Genomic DNA, 19,521 nt, shown 5'->3' on the forward strand with positions numbered 1-19,521 from the left:
TTTTCAGCTGAGCTGAGTATCTTCCTCTCTATGATATTCAGAAACATTCAAACTAAAACCCAATGAGTGATTTGTGACTGCTCAGAATTTAGAATATGTTATATACAGATTTCCTCAGTGCACTAGAAGACATTAAAATATTTCCCTAGTATATCATCAATTTAGATGATGTTTTAACTAAAAATTCAGTTTTCAAAGCAAGTTTTCTTTAGCCTTGCTTCTAGGCCTTGAAACCCCTTTCCTGAAGGAGTCTTCAACACTTTCCACCTTCATTTAAAGGATTCAAATGCCAAGCATATAAGCAATCACTCCCCTTTCTTTTTTTTTTTTCTGCCATGTAATTTTTCTTTGCCACTTTTGAGCATTAGTACTTACATTCTCTCCCTTTTCTTACAAATTTCTCTGAGCCTAAATAGCCTGAACATTCCTTGCCAATAAGGAAAAATTACATTTTGTCCATGAAAGTAATTTTTAGGGATGAGTAATATTATGCATTATGAAAACACTCACATAAACAGAAATCATATATTTACACCATATATGTATATAAATATTGACCTTATTAATCCCATTATGGAATGTGAAGCAAGTAATGCAAGCTGGCTGGCTGTTGTTTTAATTTTTATGATTAATAGATTTGGTTACATGGCAACTAAAAATGTAAAAAAATAAGGTTTGATCTAAGAAACAAGATTATTTAAGTAAAGAACTTTAAAGTAATTTATCTTATGCTATTAGGCTACTAAAAATATTTCATCATACTATACAACAGATGAAAGACGAGAGTTCTATGTAGATAGCTTAAACGATCTGTTTAAAGGTACAGAAAAACTAAGAACACACAAAAAAATCTCATTATGAAAGTGCTGCTAGCAAATTTACTATTTACTTTCTTAATGGTTCTCAGCCAGCAGTTTTTTCACAGCCCCTAATACAAATATGGTAGGTAATGGGAATAATGAAAATAAGTAATTGGGAAATAGAATAATTTAGTGAGAAAACTGCTGTGTCCATTTTCATAAATAAGGATAGACATTCAAGAAAAAAAAAGTATACTGAAGTAAGAGAGGAATTTATCTTACCACACTTATTGATATTAAGTAATAAATAGTAATGAAAAACAAAAAATATGAACACACAATGAATGTTGTAGCAAAGGCAATACAAATATAATTTTGTAAAGACCAATTGTAACCTCCCAACTGTTTCCAGCAAGACAAAGTGTGATCTAACACCAAAAGGCAGATGCCTGAGCAGTGGTTCCAGCCCCTTTTTGAACTGGGTTAGAATTTGTGACATGGTATAGGGTATTACCCTGCCTTTAACTCCTGCTCAGTCAAATTAAAGGGTGTCCCACAGGTCTTAAATATACCTAAACTATGTGGGTGCTTGGACAGGATAAGGAAGCTCACTTTGGTGTGGGTTACAAATGGGAAATTCAAACTGTAACTGCTCAGCAATGGTAATTCCTGACCAAGGAGTGATCTGGCACAGTTGGCAAGAAGGCTTAACTGCAGAACAGGTAAACTGTTTGGAAGTTGGAATGTCAGAGACAGAATACTCCATGTATGGGAGTAAAGTTTTCCTTGTTCATGAGTTAAGAAGTATTACAGTACTGTCTTGTAAGAATCATGAAATGTGAGTATTCAGGGGCCACTTTAGGCGAACAGAAATGGCTTTGGGGCACAATCAAAACACTGGAATCAAACACTGGCTTAAGGCACCTGAAGCTGATGCACCAAAGCTGGCATAAGTATATATAAGGAATCAGTTCCTGTTACAAGTCTGTAAACTCTTTGTAGATCCATTTATGGCTGTAGTATTCCGTCTAATGCATTTAAAAAAAATCTTTTAATATTTACTCACAAATGTGTGTTTAGTTCTCCTCGAGTACAATAAAAATGTCCCTGCTCAATCCATAGAACATTAAACTCCCATTTCTGCTAGTAGAGGTCTGATCAATACAGATGATGTAGTCTAAAGGGCAATTCAGCTAATCAAGCTCTAAAAAAGTGTTCTTGGTCTACTGCCTGAGATATCTTGCATAGCCAACCTGTCCTCAAATGTGCTACTCCAGCACAGGATGGATTCCTGTGTCACTTGTGCTGCCTTATGCAGATGTGGTTGAGATCATGGAGCATCTGAGCTGAATTACTCCACTAGGCACTTCTTTATAAGATAAAACAGATTTCTCACTTGACTTAGTTATGATTATTTTTAATAAGTATCTGTTGACTAAAAGAGAAGCCTACATAGTTCTTGCTCCTATGGGTACCTTTTACTAAAACATTTATTTTGTCATTTTTGTTATTAAGTCTCTTTCTGCCTGTCTTTTTATTTAAGGTACAAGATTTTATTCTGTGGAACTGTATTCAAGATAAAATTGATGTTATGAGGCTAGATGTAAGATGTCAAGTAGGTTCTAAAAATGTATTTGAAAAAAAAAAGGAATTTCATATCAAAATCTTCCCTTCTCTTTGAGGTACATCTGTAATTGTTATTATTTTAATAATCAACTCTGAAAGTAAAGGTAGGTCTTATCAGAAATTACTTTTCAAGTGTACTACATAAGCTGCCCGTGTTTCGTACAAATTCCACAGTTTACCCTCTCAAATGCCATGCTGCTCACAGTTACATTTCTATTTTTTTAATAAGATAAAAATAACAAGACTTCATAGTATTAATACTCTCATCAAATAATTTGACACATACAGAAGATACATTAATGGACACCAAAGATACCCCTTCTCTGAACTTTTGAAAAACTGCCCAGGATTACCAAGGCTTTGGAATGACATTATTTATAAGGAAAGAGATGCACTTTAATGTACTAAACACAGCTTCTCTTTAAAAGAAGACAAGAGATCTTTTTATTATTATTATTATTAAAAGTGAGGTCTCTTTCTTAAACAAAATGGTTTACATATTAAATTGTACTTAGGTTTTCCATATTTAATATATTTGAAGAAAGAAAACTCCTTAAAAAAACATAAATAGGAAAAAAATAAAAATAAAAAACTCAACAACGTAAATAGTTATGAGGAAAGCTTTGCCATCTCAATAATAACAAAACATGATTTTTGTAAATCCAAAGAAATATCAGTCATAAAAAAATGAAATATTGTAATAAAATTACATGCATCTTTTCTAAAAATGTAAACTAGTGTCTTTATGAAAAACAGAAAACTGATCAGATTATGCAGTGCTCTGATTTTTTTCCCCCCACAATTAAATATATGCTGTACTTTGACAGAAGACGCATGGTTATCTTACAGACGAGGGAAAGATATTTTACTTTGAAGTAGATTTTTTTCTTCAAACAAGGAAAGTATTAAAATAGATTTGATACCTGTTTTGTAGTGCTTAATAAAATATCATGTATTTTAGTATACTGTGGATAATATCTATTCTAAGGAGGTTAAAAAGAAATCAAGAGCTGTGGAGAACTAAGAGAGAGCAGAATCGAAATCAAATATTTTCTACTTCAATAAAGATCTTTTGCTTGTTTACTGAAATAGAGATAAACATGCATCATTGCCTGGTGTGTTACAGTTTATAGTAGCAGGGGAAGTATTACTAATAAAAATAGCTGAACAAAAATTTGTGTTCTACAATTATTTTGTTTTACTAAAGTGGAAATGTTCCATGACAACAAGATGTCTTTACCAAAGCCATATAAAGAAAATAATAAGATTCCAAATTGACTGGATATCAACACCTGACCCTATTCATTCCTAGAGTTTTAATGTTATAACCACCTCTTTTAAGGAAAATTGTTGAATGTGTATTGCTTCTCTTCCTTTACAGAGCAGCAAAACTGAAACAACAAATTTCTAAGAGAAACAGGGTAGTTGTTATGTACAAATATACAAAAGAAAGGCCTGAGTGCTGTATGGGCAAGAAAGAAAACAAAGGTTACTTTTCTAAGATACGGCAAGATGTGAAAAAGGAAAAAAAAGAGGAAAGCATCTAAAATATCCCTTTTAGAGTCTTGAACTTTCATCAGAGTGCTGGCGTTATAAACAGTGGCAAGAATGAAGAAATATAAAAGACAAGTAAAAACTAATCAACTAAGTTTTGGCTACTTTCAATTGAATTTTTGACAGTAAGATAGCCAAGACAGAGAAATCAGAGATGGAGGTTTAGAAAGATCATGAAAAAAAGCTAGATTTTTTTTTGCAGAGATGTCAGTTAGAATAATTTCTGTTATGATACTCTCCTATTAGTATTTTCTGATATATCATTATGTGACCATATTGATAATTCATACTATGAATGGAAATTGAAAATATCTTAGAGAATCACCACTTCTGGATTGGAACTATTTCATTGCTGTTAATGTGATTGGAATAAATATTCAAAAGACACATATTCTAAACTTAAAGACCAGATAGTTTGAACCGTTTATTTCAAAGTAAAAAAGTAAAATCTTACAATACTTGTTCACTGCTTTTCCATCGGTACCAGTTTACCTTCTTTCTAAACAGCAGAGCACGTTAATGTTGCATTCGATTTGCAAGAATACATTCTCTGCACAATTTTCATTTTTTGAATCTCCATGTGCTTCACTTTTCAGTTCCCCTCCCCCTTTTTTTCCCCTAATGCTTGCTCAGCTGATATATGATATCATAACTATATTATATATGAAATTTTTAAAGAAATACAAAATGAATGTCAGTTCACAGTTACAAACAGCAACCAGAAAGGAAGAGAGCTAACCTACTGTGCCAGCATCCTGAATTTTCCAACTTCAGGTAAATATGCCAGAACAAATTTTCAAAGTCACTACTGATATTCTATTCCTGCTGTAATAACTAGATCATCTTCTAAAATATTCTTATTATTTGAACCAGATGATGAAGAGTAGCAGAACATTCTTCAGGGAAAATCTAGGGCATACTGTGAAAAAATAACTAAATCATTCTGAGAAATACGGGAGGGAGGAAGTAACATGCTATTTGCCAAAAAGAATATCATTAAATGAAGACATTATTATCCAGTGATCTTCTGTGGGGAAATATTTTGACAATGGGGTAATAATAACATTTAATAAGTAGGAGCATATGTGTGTCATTAACTTAGGAGAATCCTTTGGGGAAAAAAAAACAACACATACACAGTAGGGGTTAAGTGTTATACATAGCTTTGAAAACATCTCTGGGTATCATGTTTTCACTGATACAACAATGAAGCCAAAAGGAGGATAGAGTGCTGTAAAGAGCACTGAGAGTACATCAGGTTTTACTGTCCAGCACATGTAATGTTGATGCAAAAAAAAAAAAAAATGCTCAATCTTTCTTTCTCCAACACTCTTTAAATCTCTATCATAAAATTTAGATATTTTCATTAATGAAGGAAGCATTTCATAGACCTTTTGCATGAAAACTACAAGAAGGAAGACTATCTTAAGGAGAAGAGGCCAGAAAAGCTCTTAACCTTTCCTAACAAGGCTCTGTGAGACAGGTTTTGCTGTATATATGAAGAAAAGTAGTATACTATTTTGTTTATTTGAAGCTTTCATTAACTTCCAAACAGTAATACAAAGAGCTTGGCTCTAGTTCTTCAGGAACATAAGTACCTAAAATTACGTGGAAAAAAATTGCTAGTAAGTTATTGTAGGAAATAACAAGTAAGAAGTTATCGTAGGCAGATGTCCCCAGGAGCATTTTAAACAGAACTATATAAATATCTGAAAGCATTCTGTTATGGAGAGAATAATATTTTATGTCCAGTAATATTTTTATGGCCACTATACTACACTTGGTATTATACTAGCTACTATGAATGTAAGCATTTTATATGGAAGTATTTACTGATATATAAGATATTGATTTAAAAAAATCAAAAGGTACTGAAGCAAAACACAAAGCTATGTCTACAGTTAATTTAAATTAAGTAATGCTTTCCAATTGTCCAACTGCATAAGTTTTACTTTCCTCCAAGCTGGAAGTCCTTCTCTTCTGAGAAATGAAGGGAAGTTCCCATTTAATCCTCACATATAATAAAAGAGCATTCGTGATTTTAAAATTGGACCTATTCTATAATTATTTATGAATCATAAAAGAACTGCAAGCCTTAAAGACAATTTTCAATGCATATGCTTTGCACTATAGAAGAACCATTAAAACAAATGGCCAAGAAAAGAAAAAAAAAAAAAAAGGAAAAAAAGGGTTATTTTTAATGGTATATAATAGTAACAAATTACTTCCAGTAGATTTTTAACTTTAATTTGTATCTCTGGGAAAATGTAAGATAGTAGTTATTTGGCAGTTTCAGGACCCAACAACAAGTACATTTGGAAGTAACTTTGAAACTGTAAAATAGAGTAAAAACATAATTTTATTTACTTTATTCACTATCAGTATCTGTTGTCTACATAATTTACACACTCACACTATCTATCTTATGTAATATGATACAATGCCATAACAATTTTTCAGCACCACAGACCAACCTGAAATCTACATGATTTAGATCTAATATAGTCCTAAGTACAGTAAGTCTATCCTATTTTAAATGAAGTTCTTGAACCAAGGCAGAAAGTCAGTATGAAAAACTGACTTATTTATGAAGAATACATTCATGAAGGATGGATATCCCTGGATTTTAGCATGCCCCACATTCCACACTGAGTATCTAAAACCTTTCTATTAAATTAAATGGGGGGGGGGGGGATTGGAATGAAACAATCCCCCATTGTGGCAAAGTAATCAGGAAGGTTAACTGGAGAAATTCCATTTAAATTGAATTGTTTTCACATGGAGATCTCATCTATACTTCTTGTTCTAGTATTTCTCTTCTTTAGCACTTATTGAGACCACTATCTTTTCCAAAAATAACTCATTTTCATTCAATTGTCAAAGGATACTAATTATTGAACTCCTTTTTTACTTTCAGTATTTATGATTTATTCAGAAGGAAACTAGTCATTGTTTGGAAACTAACATCAGAATGATGGCACACGAACACTGTAAAAAACAGTGAAAGAAAGAAGAAACACAAGTAGACTATAGGAAAAGAGACTGAAAAATACACAAAGCCTGATGCAAAGTCTTCAGTTTCTGTTAACACTAGAGAATTTCAAGCCTGAGATATACATGATATGCTAATATCAGTTCTGATGGCATTATCTTTGTTTCATTTACACTGTACATGCAACTATGTAAAGCAATGATATGCAGATTCAAGCAGTTTATTTTATATTTAGATTTTATTTGGTACTTTTTATCTTCTTAAAAATTGTGCATCTTCCTTTCTACACACATTATTCTACACACAAAGAAATTACCCATTTTTTTCTTGAGTTACAAATGCTTCAAATTACCCTTGTGAACATATCTACTACATAACAGTAACCCTTCTTTCTGTCTTAAGTGACTGACAATTCAAATACAAAAAAAAAAAAGATAAAAATTTAAAAATTTTTCAAATAGTTGTAGGTATTATGCTACTCTGATAACTCTGTCTTTGCTCTGTGGTCTACTTATTCAATCAGAAACTCAGGTTGAAAGATGTATACAGAATCATTTTACCTTTCCAAATGAAATAAAAATTGAGTTCATTAATTCACTTTGTACAAAATAAAATCTTTTTGGCACTTTAATAAATATGTTCTAAATAATAATAAAAAAAGACTGAAAACTAAGCTGATATGTAAAGTAATCAAATGGAAAAATCAAATGTAGTAACTATCTGGAATTCTCTAAATACTTGTGGATCAGTTCTCAGGTCTGACATGTTTCTTCCTAATAAAATGTATCAATAACATGTACTGATGAACAGAATAAGTATGCATGCATGAGTAATATGAATGCAATCAGACAGATTAGAAGATAAAAATAGATAAATATACAGAAATTAAAAGGAAAATTTTAACTACTGAGAAATTGAGAGATTAGTAGAAGTCTATTACAACAGATTTTTTTTTTTGTTCTGAAGAACAGCTCTTTTACAATTTTTAGTTAAAAATTAAGAACCTTCACAATATATTACCTATTAACTCAAAGAAAATAAAAGTTACAAATTGAAGGGTTTTTATTGGGAAGTCTCAGCATAGCACGGGTGGCTCAACTTCCTAACCTTGCTACGATGCAGGCTAAAAGTTAGACTACATCTTCCTTGACAGCATTTCAACACGCAAAACACATTTTAAGGTAAGTTTAGTTTTAGCCTACAGGAAAGTGGAACACATTCCATTCTATGTTATCAAGAGGAAAGGATCAGGAAAGCTCCTGGCCTACATATTTCACTGCTACAACTTCTTCTAATGTGTTTTATTTCAAGATTACCTTAATGTAAAGGTTAGTAGGCTACGTTGCACTTGTTCAAGAAAACTATAGGTCTGAGTAACAAAAGCATAGCAAAATGAATTTATATGATATATATAAAGAATTGTATAAGAAATACTTCCTCACTGCTCATCCCAGTCCCACAAGAAAATTAATTTCAAATGATACTACCTAAAAGCCATCAAATCTAACAGCTATGTATGCCTGTGCATTTATACGTGTGAAGCTGTATATAGAGATGGTCTAGCTAAATATGTCTATTATGTGCAATACACACACATATTTAAAGATAATACTCCCACACATTCATCTTAAAAGTGTGAAGCTAGGCATAATCAACATCTGCTGCAACAACAAGAAAAACAAACAAACAAAAAAAAGATTATTATGTAGTAGGAAAGTACAAAGACAAAAACCCTTCTAGTAAACAAGAATATTTTGATTAGCATGTGTTCTGCCCATCTGCTGAAATCTTACAGAAATTGGAGTGAGATTAGTGAATATTTTTCTTCATGGCATCATGAGGAAGTTTCACTTGAATATCATCTCCCCTTCTTCCTACTTTAAACAATACTGATGTGCCAAACTTATTTTATCTCAAGTTCTTCGATCAAATAACTCTGTATTAAGCAATTAACTCAAATACTAAAAGACACAATGACATAATTAAAAAAAAAAAAAAAAAGGAATTCAAAGTGAATTCAACTGGCATGACCAACTGTGAAAGCATGTCTTGAAAGACATGAAGTAATGCCTGGCCTAATTGTAATGGTATTTGCTCTGACACTGTTTGCATTACTTTGCTACTTCAGTATATGCTGAGATTTGTCTTACCACTTGCACTTTATTGCTTATGTTTCAAGAAAGATGTTCAAATAATCAAATAATTTATGTGTTAAAAATGGATACACATAAACTTCTCAAAGTCTCAGATCCACTATCAGAAAGGGCCTGACTTCCATTGATTAATCAAGACATTTCATTCTGTCACAAAATAAATACATAGATAAATAAAACAGATACACGTTCTCAGAAAGAAATTTTGAATACTATTTATTCTTTATTTTGACTTAGGCATATGCCATGGAAGAGCTAAAACAGTTTGGCAGGAAGCAAGTATTGTCTATAGACAAAACAGAGATGCAGAATAAACTTGGGTTTAACAGAATTTGGAGGAAAAAAATCATTTATGTGGATCTTTCATTATTTTAAACATCTGCATTTTCCAAGACAGTACTATTCACAAGTGGCATTATCATAAAAAGTTTTACAATTTGTGTAGATATAATTTAAATGTAAATGGAGAGTAGAAAGCTTCCAAAATTAACTTACATGATCAATTAGCTCACGAACCATTCCATTCCACTGTCCATTGGCATCTTCCTGGGCTCCGTATTTTCCATCCTCCACCAGTCTAATCTCATAGGAAAATCCAAGGATAGTAGACAGCTCCCTTAGGAGGTCAATGCAATAACCTTCAAATCGATCATTTCCATACAAAGGTTTATCTGACTTCTTGAACATTACATATGGCTCTTCCTGTAAAAATTAATAAAACAGAATATTGAATGCCCCCCATACCTTTTTTTTTTTTTAATTAACCTAAATTGGTACACTATCATGATAATCCTCCCTGTAAAAATAATTAAATTAAAAGTAGAATAATCTTAGTTTTTGGTTATATGTCTCCTTAACAAGTTATATACATTATATGAGTTAATGCATATGTTATATACAATTTAATATCAAATGCAATATTTGGATGGACATAGTAAGCCTCTTACAATGCATTAAAAGTGTTATTAGCAACTGAATAAAAACAAAATTTTAATTCAAACCCCAAACATCAAACACTCTAAGTATCTGGCTTTACACTTTTCTTGACGTGAGCTCTTATCTATTTTCTTGATGTTTTCTTAGGCAAGGTATAGAAAACTGACAGGGAGAAAAAAGTCAAAGTACCTGCTTTCTGTTGCCTCAAGTCATAGCCTGCCATTTTCAAGATTGTGGCAAAGCCAGACTCAAGTTAACTCAGAAAGCAAATTCTTTGTTATGCTGTCCATGAAAACTGAATTTAATTTCTTTAAACGTTATATTCCTATGTATAATTTAGCATTTGATGTGACTTTTCTGCATAAAGTGATATGGAAATAGGACAGTAGGAAATTTAAAGTAACCAGAAGAATATTTATAATTATGGGAAGAAACTTAACATTTAGGAAAATGTATGTTATTTCCACCTGCTTGTTGATATAGGATAACCATCCTTAAACACAATGCTGAAAGGAAACATACGCAGAACAAATGGTAGTGTTTTCCACTATAATATGGTAACAATCCTCAGTTTCTATTTGTCGGGTTGAACACATGACTCAGTCTGTCCTCATGTGTTAGAGAGGCTTTTTCATTTTATACAATAATAAAAAATAAGCACCAAAGAAGGTAAGATTAATGGTAGTAGATTCAATTACTGCACAAGATACAAGTCTCAGTGAATAATCGGATAAACTCTCCAGGGTAACTTAACAAAATTCATACTGCCCTGTATCTCCACATCAGCATTCAGCGGGGTTAAAGGCACTTCATTCTACAGACATCTGACAGCTTTAATAAGAATCTGTCAGCATCGCAGATGTAAACCTCCATCTTGAGGAGTCCTATGATTTACACTTCTTTATCTGCATAAAACTGGAACTTTGGCATGTAAGACTTCACCCAAAATGCAAAGAAGAAAGCATGGAGATCATTTGCTCTAAGAAGAAACGTGTTCAGAAGATATGTGTTCTTATGCTGCCTCTTACTTTTTTTTTTTCCTAAAAAAAAAAAATAAAAAAACAACAACAACAACAACAACAAAAAACACCACTATTGAATGAAGACTTTCATACAGTTAGCAAGGAATCTAACAAAATAAATTGTCCAAAGAAACAACCAGGACATAATGACAGAAACCTATCAAACAACAGATAGGCAAATGACTCCAGTAGAACTCTTCTAGATGTAGTTCTGACAAGAATGAAGACCTGACTGAAAATATGACAGCTGAAAGCAATTTAAGTGACAAGGATCATGGAATAGATCTTTACAAAGCAGACAGAGTGACAGGACAAAACCTATGTATGAAAACAGCTGCTAATATACTCACATAATTGATATGAAATATTCCACGGAAGACAGCTATAAGGAAAACAGTTTTTCAGATGAAATGAGAATTCTTTAAAGCCCAAGATGGGCCAAGCAGAAGCTATGCTAAAACAAAATACAGAAAGTGTAGAAAAAGGAGCAACAATACTCATCTGTGAATTCTTCACTGAACATGAAATGCAGAAAACGTATGAAAGAAATGAAATGAAACTCAGTTCAACTGACGAAGAGAAAACCAAACAAAAACCTCGCGCAACTAGTAAATTTCAAAACAATATATGGGAGAATTAGCACTGTATATAAAGGATAAAAGCAACATTCTAGAAGCAAAATAAAAAAAAGTCTAGGAACTAGTTCATCTGTTGCCCAACAGGAAGAGAAAAACATGAAATTACATTACTAAGATGGTCAAACAATTTGATGATCTTCCTGTGCCTATTTTCTCTGAAAAGGTTATGGTTGACCAGGTAATTTATAGAATTAATATTAGAAATGCAATAAGAAGATGTTAGACTAAAATAGGGAAAGATAACTTCAGAGAGTCCCTGAATATTAAATATTTTCAGGAAACTTTGTACAGTAAAATGCCATTTTTAGAAAAAAATGTTATTTTAATCTTAGGTGTATTATAAAGTATTATAGTGTATTATATCATTTTGTGTTAATATAAAGCTAAGAAATTATGGAGAAGTGAGGAAGCTAAGGATTGTCATCACATCATATTATACACAAAGTCATGTCATTCTTCCTAAAAATATGAATAAAAATTTGTCTGCCTGGAAATGTGCACTTCATTAAAAAAGATTCATTATCAATCTGGAAAGTAGTAATACATAATATTCCTGTCTAGAGTAAAGATAAATATTTCCACTTGTTCCCTTGTTTTCAAAGAGGAAACATGCTAATTGGATGTGCATTCACACCACAATGGGGATAAAATCAGAATTCAAAATGGTAAATTTCAGAAAATAAGAGCAATTAAAAATACAGCGTCATTCAAAAGGAATTAATTAATAATTTCAGATGAATAACAAATTGCATGAATTCAGGAGGAAGAGAGCTGATTACATTGCAATTCTACAAAATTAAGTTCTAGATATTATAGGGGATCACACACTAGACATTGACAACAGTGTCACACTATCAACTGGGAAAAGACCAAACTGATATGCTTGGATCTGTTTTGAGTGCATGTTTGGATTAGAAGATCTATAGAGGATCTTTCCCATTAAAATTGATCTTTTTAAAATTTATTTTTGACACTATGGAAGTTTGAGTTGCTGTACTCAATCCAGTTATGAATACTGCACTTCAATAGAAACATGAACCAAGATCTACAAAAAAATTATGAGGAATGACCAAAAGAATAAAGTGTGTTTTTATTATTATTATTTAAGGAAGAATATACTGATGGAAGAATGATGGAAGTTCTTCAACACATACAAAGAAGAATCAGAGAAGTTATTTTCTGTATATGGGACAAGAAGTAATGTCCTTAAACCCTTACAAAAAAAAAAATCAGGTCAGATATTAAGAGAAACTTTCTAATGGTAAGTATAATTAAGTGCTACAGTAGGTTATCTAAGAATTTGGACAGTGTTGCTAGGAAGAAGAGGAAATAAACCAGCCACCTGATAAACTGTTTTTGCTTTGGAAAGAAAATCCATCATCCAATAAATGAAACACTAACAATTAAAAAGCTGTCAACTTCAGATGTTAAGTTCTGTGGTTTTGGAGTGTTCAAAATGTCTGCTATTTCTTTACCAATAAAGCGGTAAAGAAATCACTTTTTTTTCCACCAATACTAATAGTATATTATATATACTAATAGTAACTGTATATATTAATATATATTATATATAATATAAACTATAATATATACTATAATATACTATATATTTTATACATATATACTATTACTATTATATACTATTACTATATCAGTAAAGAAATCAACTTTAACCATATACCAACTTCAAATATATTTACTTCAAATAAATACTTCAAATGAGTATTCTCATACTCAATAAAACTATTAGCTACACTTTAAATTCTAACATTTATAACTGAAGATACAAAAAACCTTAGATGTGTGCTTTCCAAACAGAACAGCCAAGCAGAACAGCTTTTGTAGGCAATATGAAGTTCCTATCTAGCTTGGAATGCTCATGAACACAGACCCTAGACATTTGCTCTCTGAATTTCTCAGATATTTACTGCCACACATCCCCCAGACTACCTGGAATCAATTTTCTTGACAATAGTTTTGTTACTACCTCCTATTCAATGCAATCCTGTATTACATGGAGTGGAATTTAAATGTGTGTGATATCAGGGAGGCAGTATAATTGTCAATGCATGTTTTTTATATCTCTTTTACTCAGGAAGGACAGATGGATTTTCTTCACTGAATCATCCAGGTCATCCATACATTATTGCATATTTTCTGCAACATCATTACAGTAATCCTCAATCACTTTATAGTCTGCTGATGCTGTTTTACACTTCATTAAAAAAAATAATCTTGTAACACTTTCTAGAACTAAGGGTTCCAAGTCCATATTCTTTGATTATCCTTTACTCTGACTAGCTTGGGTAAGGCTTACGATAGTCTCTATGCTACTATTTAATAATTATAATATTCTGTGTTGGAAAAATTTTTTGATGAGAAGTATCACCAATGAGTCATATTAATACTCTCTTAATACTTTCACAATCCTTACGTTATTCCCTTACTTAATGGTTCTGTTTTCCTTATAGTGTCTTCCACTGTCCAAAATATTTTATTTTTGCCTTCACAGATTTTACTTGCAATGCAGTACATTTCCTCATTTAACTTTGACAGGATTCAACTCTGATTTATCAGAAAATGTTTTGAGGGTGATAGTTCTTATGTACCCCAAAGTTTTTTCAGGTTCTTCTCTTTCTTCTCTAGCAATATACAAAGCACATTCCAAATACTGAATATAGTATTTATTTTGGACAATTCCATGCAAAGATCTGCTTTATTTGTTCAAGTTTTAATTATATATTACAGACAAATACTGTCACTCAGGAAAGTGCCTACGCCCTAGATATATAACCACCATAGTTTCTTGGTGGATTATCACTTCCACAAAAATTTTTCACAAGGACAATTATCATCCATTAGGTAGACAGAGTATTTAAGCTGACTACTTTTCAAAGACCAGCAACTGTTTGATACTTAATTTAATCTTGTTCTCTTGTTCAAAATCTTCCATTATTAGTTCTTCAGTTATTCACTTTCACATTCAGTATAACAGTTATTCACTATTAGTGAATTTGAATCATTAGTTTCTCCTTACCAGGGAGACTAGAGTTAAAAGACTGCCATACTTAATTAACATTTCTGTCGTATGTAAGGAATACACAATAGGCTTTCACAGTTGGCAGTCAAAATTCAAGTGAGAAAGATGAAGAAATCCGCTAGCTATAATCAGTGTGATAAATTACTAGGACACCTTATTAGTCATTTAAGGCAGGATACTCTAATCAAGAAACTATTACACATAAGAAAACAGCAAAGTAGCCTTCCTCCAATATACTATTAAAGAAATTCACTATGAATATCCTTATTTTAAATCCTGAAGTATACTTCCTAGTGTGACCTTTCGGGTCATGAAACACATAAATTACTGCCTATACAAATGAAGCCATAGCTGTTCTTTTCTGCAGTTTCACTCCTCATTTTGTCAGACTTCACTTCCTACATAGAAATAGTTTTCATTATTCTCCTAAAAATTCACTTTTAACTTTGGCCAGACTTGAAATAAAATCAACTACATCCCAGAAAATTGTACTAAGTTTCTATTCCAGTAAAGTAAAATGGGTACAAATAGATTCCCATTTCAAGCAAAACTACTTCACTCGATAAAACACAGAATATGAAATCCTTGAACTGTTGCAACACTGCAAACTGTACTAACATTTTTTTTCAGCTGAACAGAATCATACTGTCTTTATGATACAAAAAGAATATGAAAGACATTATTAGTTCTTACTGTAATGGAAAGCAAAACATTATCTTATTATAATGTATCTTAAAATTTCAAGAGACTGGAGGAAAAACAAAAAAAGAAAAAAGAAGGGGTGTTAAAAACTGATCCTTGCAGCTATCAAACAGTGTATTTTTATTGCTAACATTTTAGTAGAAAGTAATTGAAGCATCAGAGAATTATTTGAAAAAACATTGTTTGGGATGATGTTGTAAACCTGGAATCCACAGAAAGTACTTCTCAGTCATTATCCTGAGATTTGCCATCCTATACGGCCATCCTACCTTCCGTTTGCAACCAGCCATGAGAAAAATAGCTTTGCTGACCATTTTATATGAAGTCAAACTTATTTTAACTTGTGCCAATGATACTACCTTTATTCATTACACTTATTAACCTAATCTATTTTTCCATTTATGCATGAAATACAAACAAGAACTGTGACCAAGCATATCTCTAAATAACTTGCAAGTCTGTAGGCACCAAAGGTTATTAGAAGTACATAGATGTTATGTTGGATCTCAGGACAAAGATATTGTTCAACCTGATCTTTGTTGTATTTTGAGCACATATAATACGCTTTACTTTTCAGCTACATCTTCAAGAATTCAATCAGTTTTAAAGTCTGCACTAGAGGCTGAAGACAAGAGTGGAACTGAGGCAGGGGTGGAAGTAAGTTCAGAAGAGAGAGGGCATAGACAGAGGATTTTGAGAAAGGTATGGAAGAGACAAATAGACACGTATTACAGAATCACATAAAAGTAGTTAGCAGTGACATTGTGAGCCTGGTGAGCTAAACTACCCCAGACTGAGAGTTCTTTTCACAGAACCACCTAGGTTGGAAGAGACCTCCAAGATCACCTAGTCCAACCTCTGACCTGACACTAACAAGTCCTCCACTAAACCATATTGCTAAGTTCAACATATAAACGTCTTTTAAAGGCCTCCAGGGATGGTGACTCCACTACTTCCCTGGGCAGCCCATTCCAGTGCCTAACAACCCTCTCAGTAAAGAAGTTCTTCCTAACATCCAACCTAAAACACCCCTGGCGCAAATTTAGCCCATTCCCCCTCGTCCTGTCACCAGGCACGTGGGAGAATAGACTAACCCCCACTTCGCTACAGCCTCCTTTATTATACTTATAGAGAACGATAAGGTTGCCCCTGAGCCTCCTCTTCTCCAGCCTGAACAAAACAAGATAATCTGCTTCATGAACTTCCCTGGCACTGAGGTCAAATTAACAGGCCTATAGTTTCCCAGGTCTACCCTCCAGCCCTTCTTGTAGATGGGCGCCATGTTTGCCAGCCACCAGTCAACTGGGACATCCCCTGAGAGCCAGGGCTGTTAATAAATGATGGTAAGTGGCTTGGCGACTTCTTCTGCCAGTTCTCGCAGTACTCTCAGGCAGATCCCATCCAGCCCCATCGACTTATGTACATCTAAGTGCTGTAGCAGGTCGCCAAACATTTCCTTGTGGATTATGAGGGCCACATTCTGCTCCCCATCCCCTTCCACCAGCTCAGGGTACTGGGTATCCAGAGAACAAGTGGTCTTGATGCTAAAGACTGAGGCAAAGAAGGCATTAAGCACCTCAGCCTTTTCCTCTCATCACTAAGTTTCCCCCCAACATTCAGTAAAGGATGGAGATTCTCCTTAGTCCTCCTTTTTGTGTTGATGTATTCATAAAAACAGAAAATGTTTTCTTTAACAGCAGGTCCCCCCTCAGACTCCTCTTTTCCAGGCTGAATAAACCAAGTGACCTCAGCTGCTCCTCATATGTCTTCCCCTCTAGGCCCTTCACCATCTTCATAGACCTACCATTTCCCTGGGGAACCCATTCCAGTGCTACTATTTCTGAGAAGAAATGTCTCCTCATTCTAACCTGAACCTCCCCTGGTGCAACTTGAGGCCATTCCCTCTTGTCCTATTGCTAGTTATCTGCGAGAAGAGGCTGACCCCCAGCTCTCCACAACTTCCTTTCAGGTAGAGAGCAATAAGGTCTCCCCTGAGCCTCCCTTTCACCGGACTAAACAACCCCAGTTCCCTCAGCCACTCCTCATAAAACTTGTGTTCCAGACCCTTCACCAGCTTTGTAGCCTTCCTCTGGATGTGTTCCAGGGCCTCAATGTTCTTCTTGTTGTGAGGGACTCCAAACTGAACACAGTACTCAAGGTTCAGCCTCACCAAAGCAGAGTACAGGGGGATGATCAGCTCCCTGGTCCTGCTGGCTACACTATTCCTGATACAAGCCAGGATGCCATTGGCCTTCTTGGCCTCCTGGGCACACTGCCATCTCATGTTCAGGCAAGCATCCATCAGCACCCCCAGACCCTTTTCCTCCGTGCAGCCTTCCAGCCACTCTGTCCCAAGCCTGTAATGTTACATGGGGCTGTTGTGGCCAAACTGCAGGACCTTGCACTTAGCCATGTTGTACCTCATCCCACTGGCCTCTGCCCATCAATCCCATCTGTCCAGGTCCCTTTGCAGGTCCTTTCTACCCTCCAGCAGATTAACACTTCCCCCCAGCTTGGTGTCATCTGCAAACTTACTGAGGGTAAGTACATACTCACTATTTCAAATAAAATAATGCAAGTTTAAGTATCACTACACAAAGTCAATCTGATACACACAGGATGTGGACTCAAACCTCTCCAATAGATAGATGTTAAAACAAATATAATTGAAACATCCTAAGTTATTGAGTGTGTTTCTTACAGGATTTTGCAGGGATAGATCCTTGTCCCAGTATAATTATCACTGGTCTAGAAGAAATTACAACATGATTGCTAATGAAATTTGAAGATTACACAAAGTCTAGTTGAGTAATGAGTAATTAAGGGGACAGGTCACTAATACAGACAAGACTATAATCTGAAAAGCTGTAATTCTAAAAAGCAATTAGGAAAAATATGAAAATTACCTATTAGTGGAATGTTTCAAGAAAAAAATCTAGGCAGCACATCTGGATACGGTATAACAGAAGCATAGCTGGTTCAACTAGAATTGCTAAGATGCATTTTTTGATGAGGCACTAGTTTTGATATACAGAAAAACAGAAAACTTGAGGACACTGGGAAGAAATGAAAGACTGGAACTCTACAAAACATGCTTTTACTTTAACAGAATATAAGAGTTTGATTTAAATTTTTTAAAAAGAAAAAAAGACAACTAAGTGATATGCTCATAAACCTGTGCAAGAAAAAGCTGTGGTAAGACTACTGTTCTTCACATAACGAGAACTTGAAAGTCAATAACAAACATATGAAAGTCGGTCACATTCCAAATACGTATCAGTTACATATTTTCAATTAGTGGCGTAATTTAAAAAATGTTTGTTTTTTGTTTTGATTTTGTAAATCGCCACATAAAAACCGATCTTACACATAATCAAAAAGTTACTCACCAGATGTAGTAATAGACCTTCTACATAATGAAAAAGTTACTTACCAAACGTAGTAATACAGCTTACATTACAGAAAAGGTTAGACAAGGTTGTACATTGGCATTGTATCTCCATACCTATGAAAATTTATTCTAATCAGAATATGTTAGTAGCTAAAACTTCCTTATTAAAGAATAAAACAGTTGCGAAGTTCTGGTAGTTTAACACCAGTAGGTAGCTCAGCACCACCACACGGCTTTCTGACTCCCCCTCCTCAACATAACAGGGAGAAAAAATAAAATAAAATAAAATAAAATAAAGGCCATGGGTTGAAATAAAGACAAGGAGATTGCTTACCAGTTACTTTCATGGGCAAAACAGACAATACAAGGATATTCATATAATTTGTTGTCTATGGTTAACAGATCAGAGCGCTGAGAAATAAAAAGCAAAATAAAAACACTTCCCACTCGTTCACCCTCTTCTACCCACTCCTCTCGAGCACTGCCAGGGGATGGCAAATTGGAGTTACGGTCAGTAAATAATGATTGATCTCTGCCGCTTCTTCACCTTTATGCTCATCCCCTGCTGCAGTATGGCGTCCCTCCCACGGGATGCCGTCGTCCTTCCCAAACTGAGCCTGTGGGGGCTGCCCACAGGCAGCAGCTCTTCAAGAACTGTTCCCACATG

The 19,521-nt window shown here is 33.8% G+C and overlaps 1 protein-coding gene across 6 annotated transcripts in view; it reads right to left on the bottom strand.

Annotated features, from left to right (window-relative positions):
* Positions 1-19,521, bottom strand: part of GRIK2 (glutamate ionotropic receptor kainate type subunit 2) — a 400,442-nt gene that overhangs the window by 152,474 nt on the left and 228,447 nt on the right. For 5 of the 6 annotated variants that reach the window (XM_068677832.1, XM_068677833.1, XM_068677831.1 and 2 more), the window contains one exon: positions 9,621-9,827. In XM_068677832.1, the coding sequence (XP_068533933.1) occupies positions 9,621-9,827 (207 nt within the window). Of the gene's footprint in view, positions 1-9,620; positions 9,828-18,896; positions 18,969-19,521 lie in introns of those variants that run through there. The other variant, XM_068677836.1, reaches the window with a different exon arrangement.

This window comes from Anas acuta, chromosome 3 (assembly GCF_963932015.1).
Source record: "Anas acuta chromosome 3, bAnaAcu1.1, whole genome shotgun sequence".
Lineage (NCBI taxonomy): Eukaryota > Metazoa > Chordata > Aves > Anseriformes > Anatidae > Anas > Anas acuta.